At 51.5% G+C, this 11,359-nt stretch overlaps 1 protein-coding gene across 1 annotated transcript in view; it reads right to left on the bottom strand.

Moving 5' to 3' along the window:
- Nucleotides 1-10,724, bottom strand: part of IGSF3 (immunoglobulin superfamily member 3) — a gene marked incomplete in the record, with an annotated part of 23,387 nt that extends 12,663 nt beyond the window's left edge. Inside the window, 5 exon segments of the mRNA XM_072423858.1 lie at nt 100-504; nt 2,272-2,661; nt 4,487-4,828; nt 10,094-10,234; nt 10,654-10,724. Of these exon segments, the coding sequence (XP_072279959.1) occupies nt 100-504; nt 2,272-2,661; nt 4,487-4,828; nt 10,094-10,142 (1,186 nt within the window).
- Between the last annotated feature and the right edge of the window lie 635 nt (nt 10,725-11,359).

Here is an 11,359-nt window from a genome sequence, read left to right as displayed (position 1 = left end):
CATGTTAGGTGCAGTGATCGCACCTGGTTAGCTGGACTCATGTTAGGTGCAGTGATCGCACCTGGTTAGCTGGACTCATGTTAGGTGCAGTGATCTCACCTGGTCGTTGGACTCGGATCTCCAGCAGGTTAGACGCTCTCTCGGCCAGGCGGTTCCAGCTCCCGTTGAATTCTCTCCTCCAAAGCTCTGCCACACACTGGTACTTGCCAGCCTCCGAATCGCTGGCCCGGCTTACACTCAGGCGCACATTGTGACTGGAATCTGCTTTCTCCACGATGCTGCGACCTCGGAAGTTTCCAGCTCGTTCCCCCCATAGGACTCCTCCGGAATGGCTGAAGGTCACCAACTCATGGGGGTCCCCTCCTCCCACAGGCTGAAATCGCCAGGTCACGGAAATGCCAACCCAGGGTGGGTAATGAGGCTTCAGGATACACTGGAGGTCAAACGAGTCGTAGTAGGTGACCCCGGGCGTTCGGGAGATGGCGGTCACAGCAAACCCCGTCTCTGAAATACCAAGGTGAGAAAAGGTCAAATGACATGAAATAAATCTTCATAAACACCCCCGGAACAAACTGAATACTGCCGCACATTTCCCACTATGGCTGGGCTTTATGTTGTGTGTTGCATTAGGGCAATCTACTTATCTGACTCAGCACAAATTGTGCGGCTGTGCATGGCCGCCATTAGGGATGAATGGAAAGCATACAACGCATGTTTTGTGTAATGCATTAATGCATTGGAGTGCATGGAATGTCGCAAAGCACCAGTGGGATCTTCCATTTCCTTCTGATGATCCAAAGCTTGGATACATTGCATCCCATTGTGAGAGTTCTGTCCTCAGAGATCCGGAGATAGAAGAAACATAAAGAGATTCACCCCATAAAATAATCATGAACATAAAGGAAAACCGCCAACAATTCATACAATGATTCCAGAATAAAGAAGATATCTGCACAACGCGCAGGAAAATTAATCTGGCTGCATGAAAAATTTACACCAATGTTATACAACACGGACAAAATATTTCATGAGCTTGGAATTCTGGGAAATATTGGTTGTGTTCTGAGATCTCTGCACAATGTCTTTCTGCATCTTATACATTCCCCGAGCATTGAATGTCACAAATGTCGCATTTCTGATGTAACCTTGGAAATCAATACAAATATGGGGCGGCTCCGCAGACACAGCACAGGTCCGATTGTAGAGGAGAAGCGTTTGGTGGAAGGAGGACTCAATGTATCATCACCCTGCGAATTGCACACGGCCTGCTCCGCACCCCCTGCCCCGCACCCGAACACCACCCGACCCTTTGCTACCACCACAGAATGCATTTAACCCTTCTGGGGGTAATTTACACTTCCATACCCACTGCACATCACACATTATATTGTCAGAACGTTCTGCCCCATCTCTGTGGTATCTGCGGATCTCACACGGCTCCATTGGGAGAAGTCAGAACCGTTTTATTGTAAATGGAAAAAGAGATCCAAACCGGGAGAGGTGTGAAAAGTCTTCTCACATTTCCAGCAGCTTCCTTATCAGGATTATTCCATGGCCTGTGTGGAGAGGGGCAGGAAGGGAGGGCAATACAGAATATAGAAGGGGGGCAGACGTGGACTACCAATTCCAAAACCATGACAGATATGTAGTTGCTTCCCCCCTTCCCCACCATTAATATGAAATTGTTCCTTCTGTAGCCCATGGCCATTGCTATGAGATTGCCCCATCCATGGCAATTATTATATGGTGTTGTTACCCCAAAGACTATCACAATCAACTGCTTTCTGCAGCTCTGTGGCTACTGCTGAGGGTTTGTCAAATCCATGGCAATTTGTCTGAAGGAATCCCCCCCCCCCCCCATTGGTGAGGTCAGGTACTGATGGTGGGGATTTGACCCCAATGGGTGAGGTCAGGTACTGATGGTGGGGATTTGCCCCCTATGGGTGAGGTCAGGTACTGATGGTGGGGATTTGCCCCCAATGGGTGAGGTCAGGTACTGATGGTGGAGATTTGCCCCCTATTGGTGAGGTCAGGTATTGATGATGGGGATTTGCCTCATTGGTGAGGTCAGGTGCTGATGTTGGAGGAGAAGACCTGGCTCACCATGCCAATTCACCCCAAAGGTGTTCAGTAGGGTTGAGGTCAGGGCTCTGTGCAGGACACTTGAGTTCCCCCATGGTGACCCCACGTCTGTACGGAGCTGGCTTTGTACCCCAGGGCACAGTCATGGGGGGCAGAAAAGGGTCCTTACCCCAAGTTTCTGGCACTTACTGAGAGGGAGGACGGTAATGGGAATGTTTTTGGGTCTCTTGATGTCTCGGTCAGTCATCTCGCCGGACGCGGATCGCTCTCTCTCCATCACACGGCAGTTGTATTTCCCGCTGTCCTCTGGTCGCAGCCGGAAGATTCTCAGCAGGAAGTTGCTGTCGCTTTCTTTGCTGACTCGCAGCTCCCCGCGGCTCTCCCGCTGGCTGTACTCCCCGGTCAGGGTTGGCACTCCGCCGGGGCTCACGCTGGCAATCAGGGAGCTGTTGAAGACCCAGGAGACGGCGAACATTCGGTCAGCAGCATTCTGAGCCTCGATAATGCAGCGCAGCTCTGCCGTCTCCCCGGCGCTGTACGTCCGGCGGTCGGTTTCCAGCCGAACATTCAATTCCCTGTCTGGGAAGAAAAGAGAATTGGGGTCACTCAATGGGGGGCGTTAGGGGCTCCATGATGAGAGGAAATCAGGGCCAGGGTGACAACGCTGACTGAATCCAGAAGCAGCGTTGTCACCCCAGTACAGCTCCTTCCAATCACTGGGACTCTTCCAGCATTTCCCCTGCGCAAAGGTGAAAAAAAAACATGCCAGGTGATCGGCCCCCAGGGGACACAACAAGCCCAAATTGTCATTGTTATAGAAAATCATCATCATACAGAGCGAGGAATAAATCAAAAGATTGGATTGGTTCTTTTTATAACATTTAAAATGAAAACATAAAATTTTGAATTTAAGGTGAACAAGGCTGCAATTTACTGAGTGAACATTCCCAACTCCCTTAGTAAATCAGCTTTTATTTTGTTCTATTGAGAGTTTATATATTAAAGAGGACCTGTCATCAGGTTATGTCATGTGATGAAAGACATCCAATCATTGCACAGAATTCCTCCTGTAATACGATTGGAGCTCCTCACTGCGACTTGTTTTCCTGGCGTCTGTTTACTCGCAGGTTTAATGCAGGTAAAAACCTAAATCCCCCGACACAAACACTGCCATAGCAACCAGACGTCATTTCTTCCTTTGTTTCAGCAATAAGTGATGATGGAAAGGGTCACATATACAATTGGTGGACATCGAGAAACGATTTCCTGGGGGTCTCAACCAGCGTCAGAGCAGATCACAACCCCGACCCGTGCACCGGAGATCAGAAAATTCCGGGATCAACAGCCCTCCCCATCTGCTCAACACATCGAGAAATAAAACAAACGGCAAATCCGGGATTATAAGAGGGGAAAATATCACCGAACACCGGGAGAGATCCAAAATCATCTAACCGGATTCAGTCTGTTCTGCCCGGGACTGACAGACAGGGGGCGCTAACCACAGCCCCAGGGATACCCCTAATATGGGGGACCACCAGTCCCATCAATCTCTGTACAGAGGAGCTGACACTCCAATGTCCCCCCACAGTCACACACTATTATGAGAAACCAAACCGGCCCCACAAAAAGGTGACACGGGGCCCACTGAAGTATTTACCCCATGGCTGGCCTACTTCTGGAAATGCTTGTGGCCTGGCTGTCATAACAATGGAAGGGCTTCAATATTCCGACCAATCGAGTTGCGTACAGACTTTGCCGGTGCCAACGTCTATGGATCGGCATGACAGCCAGGCAACGGGCGGAGGGGGCAGTAATATTAGCCCCCAATTCCTCTGTTCCAGTTTCCTCTGACCACCCTTAGGGTGAATCTAGGGGGGATGAGTGCCGCCGGTGACCCGCTATGTGTAGAATGTGCGGGAGTCTCCCATTGGATGGAAGGAGGAGCCCATAGCATGGAGGTGTCTGGGTTCCCCTTTAATACAGAAGGGGCAGAGGAGGATTCTGGGTAAGGCGGCAGTGATCACCCGAAGATCAGTAACGATCGGTAACAATAAATGTGTCTGCCAGCACCCAGCGATCAATAGCCCAGACATCTCCGGAATTAACTGCATGCAGCCTGGAAAGACCCCCGCCCCCCCCTTCTTACCCCAGCTGACCAGAAAACACCTCTAATCCAATTATGCCGCCATGTCACCGGGGGCCACACGCACTAGGTGCCTCCTCTGTGGCCCTCAGCTGGTGGGTGGGGGGAGGGGAGTGAATTAGAAAGGGGCCCCAGATGGTCTGCAGGAGATAAAAGCTCCACGTCTGTCATTTTACAGCCGAATTCACGGGGTAATGTATTACGGCTGTCAGGGGCAATTATTACCAGGAGGGTAAAGAGGACCTGTCACTGGATGAATACCGAAAATGTGCAGGGAGAGTGGGGTAACTACAGACCTAGGGGCAATAAATGCCCCCCCCTGGCGGATGTGCAGCAGGCTGTGATCCCCGGACATTCGCTCCACGAAGATGTCGCCATTGTGGACCCGCTGGGAGTAGATGGCGTAGGAGAAGGCGGGGTCCTCGGTGCTCACAATCTGCACCTCGCGCTCGGGGGCCGTGGGCAGGTAGATGGAGTAGAGGAAGTTCTGCTCGGAGGGCCCCTGGTACCCATTCACCTTACACCAGATGCTGATATGGGAGCCCACCGTACGGTAGAGGGGCCCCTGCTGGATGGAGACCTCACGCTGGGCCCGGGATACACCTGTGAGGGGACACAGAAATCACATGGTGAAAACATCGTCACGGCCTGTGTTAGAGACATTACAATAAAATGATGAATACAGATCAGCAGAATAACTGTACCCCCCTCCCCCTACACAATCCAGCCAGAAATCCAGGACACCGGCCCGCAGCATGGGGGCAGGGAAATCTGGGTGTAGGAACAGATTGGGGGGGCGAGAGCCCCGGTGTGGGAGGATTTAGTTTATGGCAATGATCAGTCATGTGACAGATTGCAAGGACCGGATTGGCCCATCGGTGGACGCAAGCCCGATTTTATTTCCCTCTCAGCCGACGCCTCCACAATTTTCCAGGCGCTGAGGAAACGTTTCCAAAATTGTCTTCAGAAATCTCTTCAGATCCCAAAATATAGGAAACGTCGTACAGACGGGGGAAGGGGGTGAGAGTCAGTTGCCCAGGGTTACCCCGCTGGGTGGGGATCCTCCCCAATCCTCCGACCCCCAGCTGTGACCCCACAGAACTTGCACCCCTCACATTCCAGGCCGAGTACCCCAAATATCTAAGTTTTGGAACCCAAACTTACCCCCAGCCCCCAAAACCAAACCCAAAATAATTCCCAACCTCCAAACCTAACCCATCCCCTAAATTCCACTCCTCAGCCAATGTTGATTACCTCAGAGCTGATTGGCTGCCCTATCTGCCAATCGGTGGGCCCTGCATTTTCCATCACATGTCCGTCGGATCCCTGACTGATATTTGGGGAGATTCTCACGCCAGCCGGCGCCCCCTCCCTCTCTGACAGCTGTATTGGGATAGTTGGGGAGTGCCAGGGCCCCTTAGGGCCACACATGGTCCCAGCCTCTGTGGAATGTCATGACCCCCGGATATGGGGCAGATAAAGCTGAAAGTCAGCAGTGACTCTGATGACGGATCGGTGACACGGGGTGAGCGAGGAGGACGAGCCGGTACAACCGGTTCCATCACTCTCACCTCACCGCTACCTGAGGGTGACATAACGGTGACACGGAGGGCGGGGACACCACCATGGGGGAGGGGAGATCTTTTATACAATTTTATCATCTGATGGGTATCACACGAGATTCGGTTTGTCGTATTTCTGCATACAATCACAAGCAGCCAACGCATTGTACAAGATCACAGAAATCCAATATCAGAGAGCGCTGCCCGCTGTGCACACTGCTAACCAGCAGGGGACACGTTGATGATGTAAAGAGTGTAGACTGTATATGGGGGGGGGCTCAGAAGACTTTTCCTGTATAGGGGGCATGTGATACATTTCCTGGTGCAGAGAGAATTATTCAGACCCCCCCTCTGTGCACCCCCATTCAGACCCCCCTCTGTGCACCCCCATTCAGACCCCCCTCTGTGCACCCCCATTCAGACCCCCCTCTGTGCACCCCCATTCAGACCCCCCTCTGTGGGATTGGGTTGGAGCAGAATTATTTGTGTTCTAATGACACCGCACACCATTCATTACCATAACACTGCGCAGTGCCGGCCGGAGGTGGGGGGGGACCTGTTGCCATGGGAACGGCGAGCGCAGCTTCGGGCCCACGTAAGAGGCAGTGCAGCTAATAATGGGGGGGGGGACAGGTAAAATATTTCGGTTCTGTGCGGATGTCGTTGGGTTCATCCCGGCTCCACCCCCGCAGCACCCATTGCAGCGCTGTATTCTCCATTTATCACACATTCCATTACTTCTGCTCTCCAATTCCCAGACTTCCAGTAAAACGGAGCTCCCCTCCCCCTCCCATCTCCTCTATAGATTGCGGTCACCGCGCTTCCATATGGACCGCACAGGAAGAACCGACCCAGAACAAACTCCTCCGGACCTCTGCGATACCGGTGTGAGGAATAAATCGATTGGTCTGCCATGGTCATGTGACACTAATAATTATTATAAGCTGCTCCACCATCATATAATAATGTAACAATGTATCCTGTATGATAATAATAATAATCATACCCCCTCCCCCCCCATATAATGCTCGGAGCCATGGCATTATTATTATACAGATCTCCATCATCCCATACAATGTATCCTGTACAGGCCGTATGTCATTATATTACCCCTCCAGGGCTCCTCCAGGGGGCGCTAAGGGTTCCTGGAGCAGTTTGTACCCCTCAGGTCAGTGAGTGATGTTTTTGGCTATCTGTAAGGGTGACATTCATCCCACTGGCCGGCAATGTAAGAGGAATTCTTCCCACTGACCCCCACACTAATATACTGTGATCTATGGGTATAACAATTATAGCAGGGGTTCCCCTATAGTATAATGGTTGGGAGCTCTATAATACATTCATATAAAATGAGTCCTCTGACCACCATTCCCAGGCGGGGGCCCCAGGGGCCCCTGAATCTGTTCCCCCATCTGATAGTTTCGGCATAGTTTGGGGATTATTAGCACTTTGGAGAACCCCAATAATTATTTCACTTTTATAGAATTAGGAGCTCCGTGTTACCTTCATCACCCCGACCATCAATATGGGGGAACGCTACCAGCGATTTCAGCAGGGGCCCCCAAACCCTGGGCGTTCCAGGGGTCCCGAGTGCTGTGATCTGTATCCCCTATGATATTCACACAACAAATCTTGGAAATTGTCCGCTCTACCAGAGGATGAATCTGATATGGGGGTCAACCCCACAACTACCCCAGAGAGCGGGGCCCCTTAGATGTTTAGTAAGCACTGCAGGGCCCTCAAATGTTTAGCAGGCACGTGGGCCCTTGTGGCCCCTAAATGCCCCCCTCCGGGACCCCAATCAATGAACAGATTTAACCCCGGCTGATTTTCAGCTCTACTATACATTAGAGGGCATTAAATATTCATCAGCGACACAACCGATCGATACGACACGGAGCCCGGTCCAGGGAGACAATAAAACTCATCGCTAAGTGATGGCAGCTCCAACGCAGCTCCAGCGCAGCTCCAGCGCAGCTCCATCACAGCTCCAACGCAGCTCCATCACAGCTCCAACGCAGCTCCATCGCAGCTCCAACGCAGCTCCAACGCAGCTCCAACGCAGCTCCAGCGCAGCTCCAGCGCAGCTCCAACGCAGCCATGTCTGACACGGGTCATGTGACTTTCCACAGCCATGACCAGACAACACAAGATTTTCACCCGTTTCCCTCTTTTCCCAGTGTCGGGGTCCCCTGCAGCCACTTCCTGTCAGCATGCACCCAGTGATGGCTTCCTCAGGTGATAAAAGGGGACCATTCCTAGATATAATGGGTGCTGAATCAGCCACCTACGGTCCATGTGACAGGGTGACAACACAGCAGGACAATTATCAGACAGGGACAGATTGTTGTCACACTATAACAGGAAATGCCTGAACATGGATCTTCATGGCAGGATCGTCAGAGAATATCTCAGTGCAAACCTCAGATGTCACATGACTCCAATGACCAGAACAACACAATAAAGATTCACCCCTGCAAATCCTTACCCCAACCCCCCATCCCATCACCGACCCCCAAATCCACCAATACATGCCGAGCTCCGGGCACTGTGAAAATCCTGCTGAATCCAACGCATACCGCCCGTAATATCAGGGTGACACAGGCAAAGGGTGACCAATGCAAATACTAGATTGTAAGCTCTTGGGGGCAGGGTCCTCCTGTGTCACTGTCTGCCATTTGTAACCCCAATTTATTGTACAGCGCTGCGTAATATGTTGGCGCTATATAAATCCTGTTTATTAATAATATTCGGCGCTAGCTGAAGCAGTGACATATTTCAGGCGCTGGGAGAGACCTCCGGCCTCAGCTCTGTGCAGACACAAGTGTGGCCCCAGCTGTGAGGACAGGTGAGGAATGTAAGGGGCCACAGGCCGGACACTGCCAGACCGCATCCAATCACATCCGACCACAAATAAACAGGAAAAGTGATTTTGTGACATTCCGGGGAATAAACATCCGCTGTTTACACAGCTCCGACCTCAGCCATCCATCTGCCCCATTATCTACCCCAGAGGGTAATACAGGGGGGCCCCACACAGCACTCAGGGATGGTGAGATCCCCTGATAATGGGCACCATCATGGGGAATGATCTGATTGGGTGACCCAGGGGTCGGACCCCCCTCTCTAAGGAAGCCCCCCATAGTGGGGAATCAGCCAGGGGGCATTAGGAGCAATAAAGGGGGAGGGAACTTACCTGCCCCCGAGAGGGGGAGTCACACCGAGGGTGAGGTAAGTGGGATGACAGTCCCTGACTCAGTCCTGAATCACTGTGTACCCAGACTGGGGCGTGTTAACCCCTTCCGAACCCTTATTAACCCCTGCCATGCCACAAACCCTCACCATTATTACCCCCTCAGCACTATCAACATATTAACCACTCCTGAGCCCGGCACCATAAACTCCTTATTAACCCCCACCATGCCAGGCACTAATTAACCCCTCCTGTGCCAACATCTTGCTGTAACCTCCTTTTTAACCCCTCTTGTGCCTGGCACCATTGTCCCCCCTCATTCCTTGAGCCCCATTTGTGCCAGCTATCCCAATAGCTTCTCATGCCAGGTGTGACCACTATACCCTATGGCACAGCAGAAATCTGCACCCCACACCCTGATTAACCTTTGCTGTGCCAGAAGCACTCAATGTACTGATTTGCTGCTGTGCTAGGAAAGAAGGGGGTAACAAATATTCTGGGGTACAGACCCGATATCACGATGACCGGTTGGTTTTCAATGTATCGCATTAACCATTTCCTTGCCAGACACCAATACCCCGATTTATGTGCTCAGTGCCACCCAAGATTTGTCATGTCACAATGGCCCCTCGTATGCCAGGCAGGGTGGTCGGTGCACGCATTAACCCCTTAGCTGCCACCCGTACACCATATTAACTACTTCAGGGCCACACAACCAATACAACAATGGGACAACCACAGAAAAGTAAAATCTTCTCAGATTAACCCTTTCTAGGAAGAGTTCAGTGTACATGTTTGGCATATTAACCCTTTCAGAGTGGGCAGAATTCCCACCACAAATAACACAACGCCAGCTGGCCTCTCATGGATTCATCTAATCAGTGCCAGCGGCCCCCGCCAACATCTGCCCACCAGCACAGGAATAACCCTGACTGTGCCTGCACCTGTGCCCTGGTGCCAGGATTACCCCGGACCTCATCAGGGCTCCACAAGTGCCAACATCTGTTCAGTGTCTGGAGGAGCTCCGCTCATCGCTTTCCTGCCCATTAACCCTTCAGGACCCCCCTGGGTACAGAGAAATGATCTGCAATACATCATAGACTGGGCACTCACCAACTGCCAGGGTCCCAGCAAGGAGCAGCCAGATGCCAGCCGTGCCCATGGTGGGTGTGTGTGTCACAATGCCATGTGTGCCCAGCGGGCCAGTCCTGGGGGCTCCAACAAAAAGGTCCGAAGGTCAGAGGTCAGACAGTCCTAGGAGAGACAAAGGGGGGATTGTAAGAGGGGGCCCCAGATACCCCCATAGGGCCCCAGTCACACACAAACAACAAATCAGTGCAAACGCTCATGGTGTAAAACAACAGCCACAAACAATTCAATGGAGGGAATGAATGGGGTGCAATATACAAATCACACAATATCAACACACAGCATGAGGACACACACAGCGCAATCACTGGGGTCACACCGACACAACAATCAGAGAGATCACACAACAATCAGAGATCACACCGACACAACAACCATAGTGATCACACAACAATACAACAGACACAGCACAATCACAAAGATCACACAACAACACAATCAGAATGATGGAGCTCACACAGCGCACAATCCCCGGGCACACACACACACACATGGCACACACAGAGCACACACATTGCACATACATGTTCTGTCCCCAGCCAGCAGCTTGCACAGATGAAGGAGACACAACTGACAATGAAATCAGCCAAACCCAGACACACCTCAGCCCTCCCCCATATGAGACAGCCCAACCAGAGACAGCCCTCCCAGTATAAGAGACAGCCCTCACAGTATAAGAGACAGCCCTCCATTGTAAGAGACAGCCCTCCCATTAAAAGAGACAGCCCTCCATTATAAGAGACAGCCCTCCATTATAAGAGACAGCCCAACCAGAGACAGCCCTCCATTATAAGAGACAGCCCAACCAGAGACAGCCCTTCATTATAAGAGACAGCCTAACCAGAGACAGCCCTTCATTATAAGAGACAGCCCTTCATTATAAGAGACAGCCCTCCATTATAAGAGACAGACCTCCCATTAAAAGAGACAGCCCTCCATTATAAGAGACAGCCCAACCAGAGACAGCCCTTCATTATAAGAGACAGCCCTTCATTATAAGAGACAGCCCTCCCATTGTAAGAGACAGCCCTCCCATTAAAAGAGACAGCCCTCCATTATAAGAGACAGCCCTCCCATTGTAAGAGACAGCCCTCCCAGTATAAGAGACAGCCCTCCCAGTATAAGAGACAGTCCCATTCATCCAATCCCTGCCAGCTGGGCAGAGAGCAGATTGTGGAGACTCCAGATTATATTTGTGATGTATTTATGGAATTTTCCTTTCAATAGATC

This window comes from Pyxicephalus adspersus, chromosome 1 (genome assembly GCF_032062135.1).
Source record: "Pyxicephalus adspersus chromosome 1, UCB_Pads_2.0, whole genome shotgun sequence".
Lineage (NCBI taxonomy): Eukaryota > Metazoa > Chordata > Amphibia > Anura > Pyxicephalidae > Pyxicephalus > Pyxicephalus adspersus.
The sequence above is the reverse complement of the archived record's forward strand: the minus strand, read 5'-3'. Positions and strand labels throughout refer to the sequence as shown.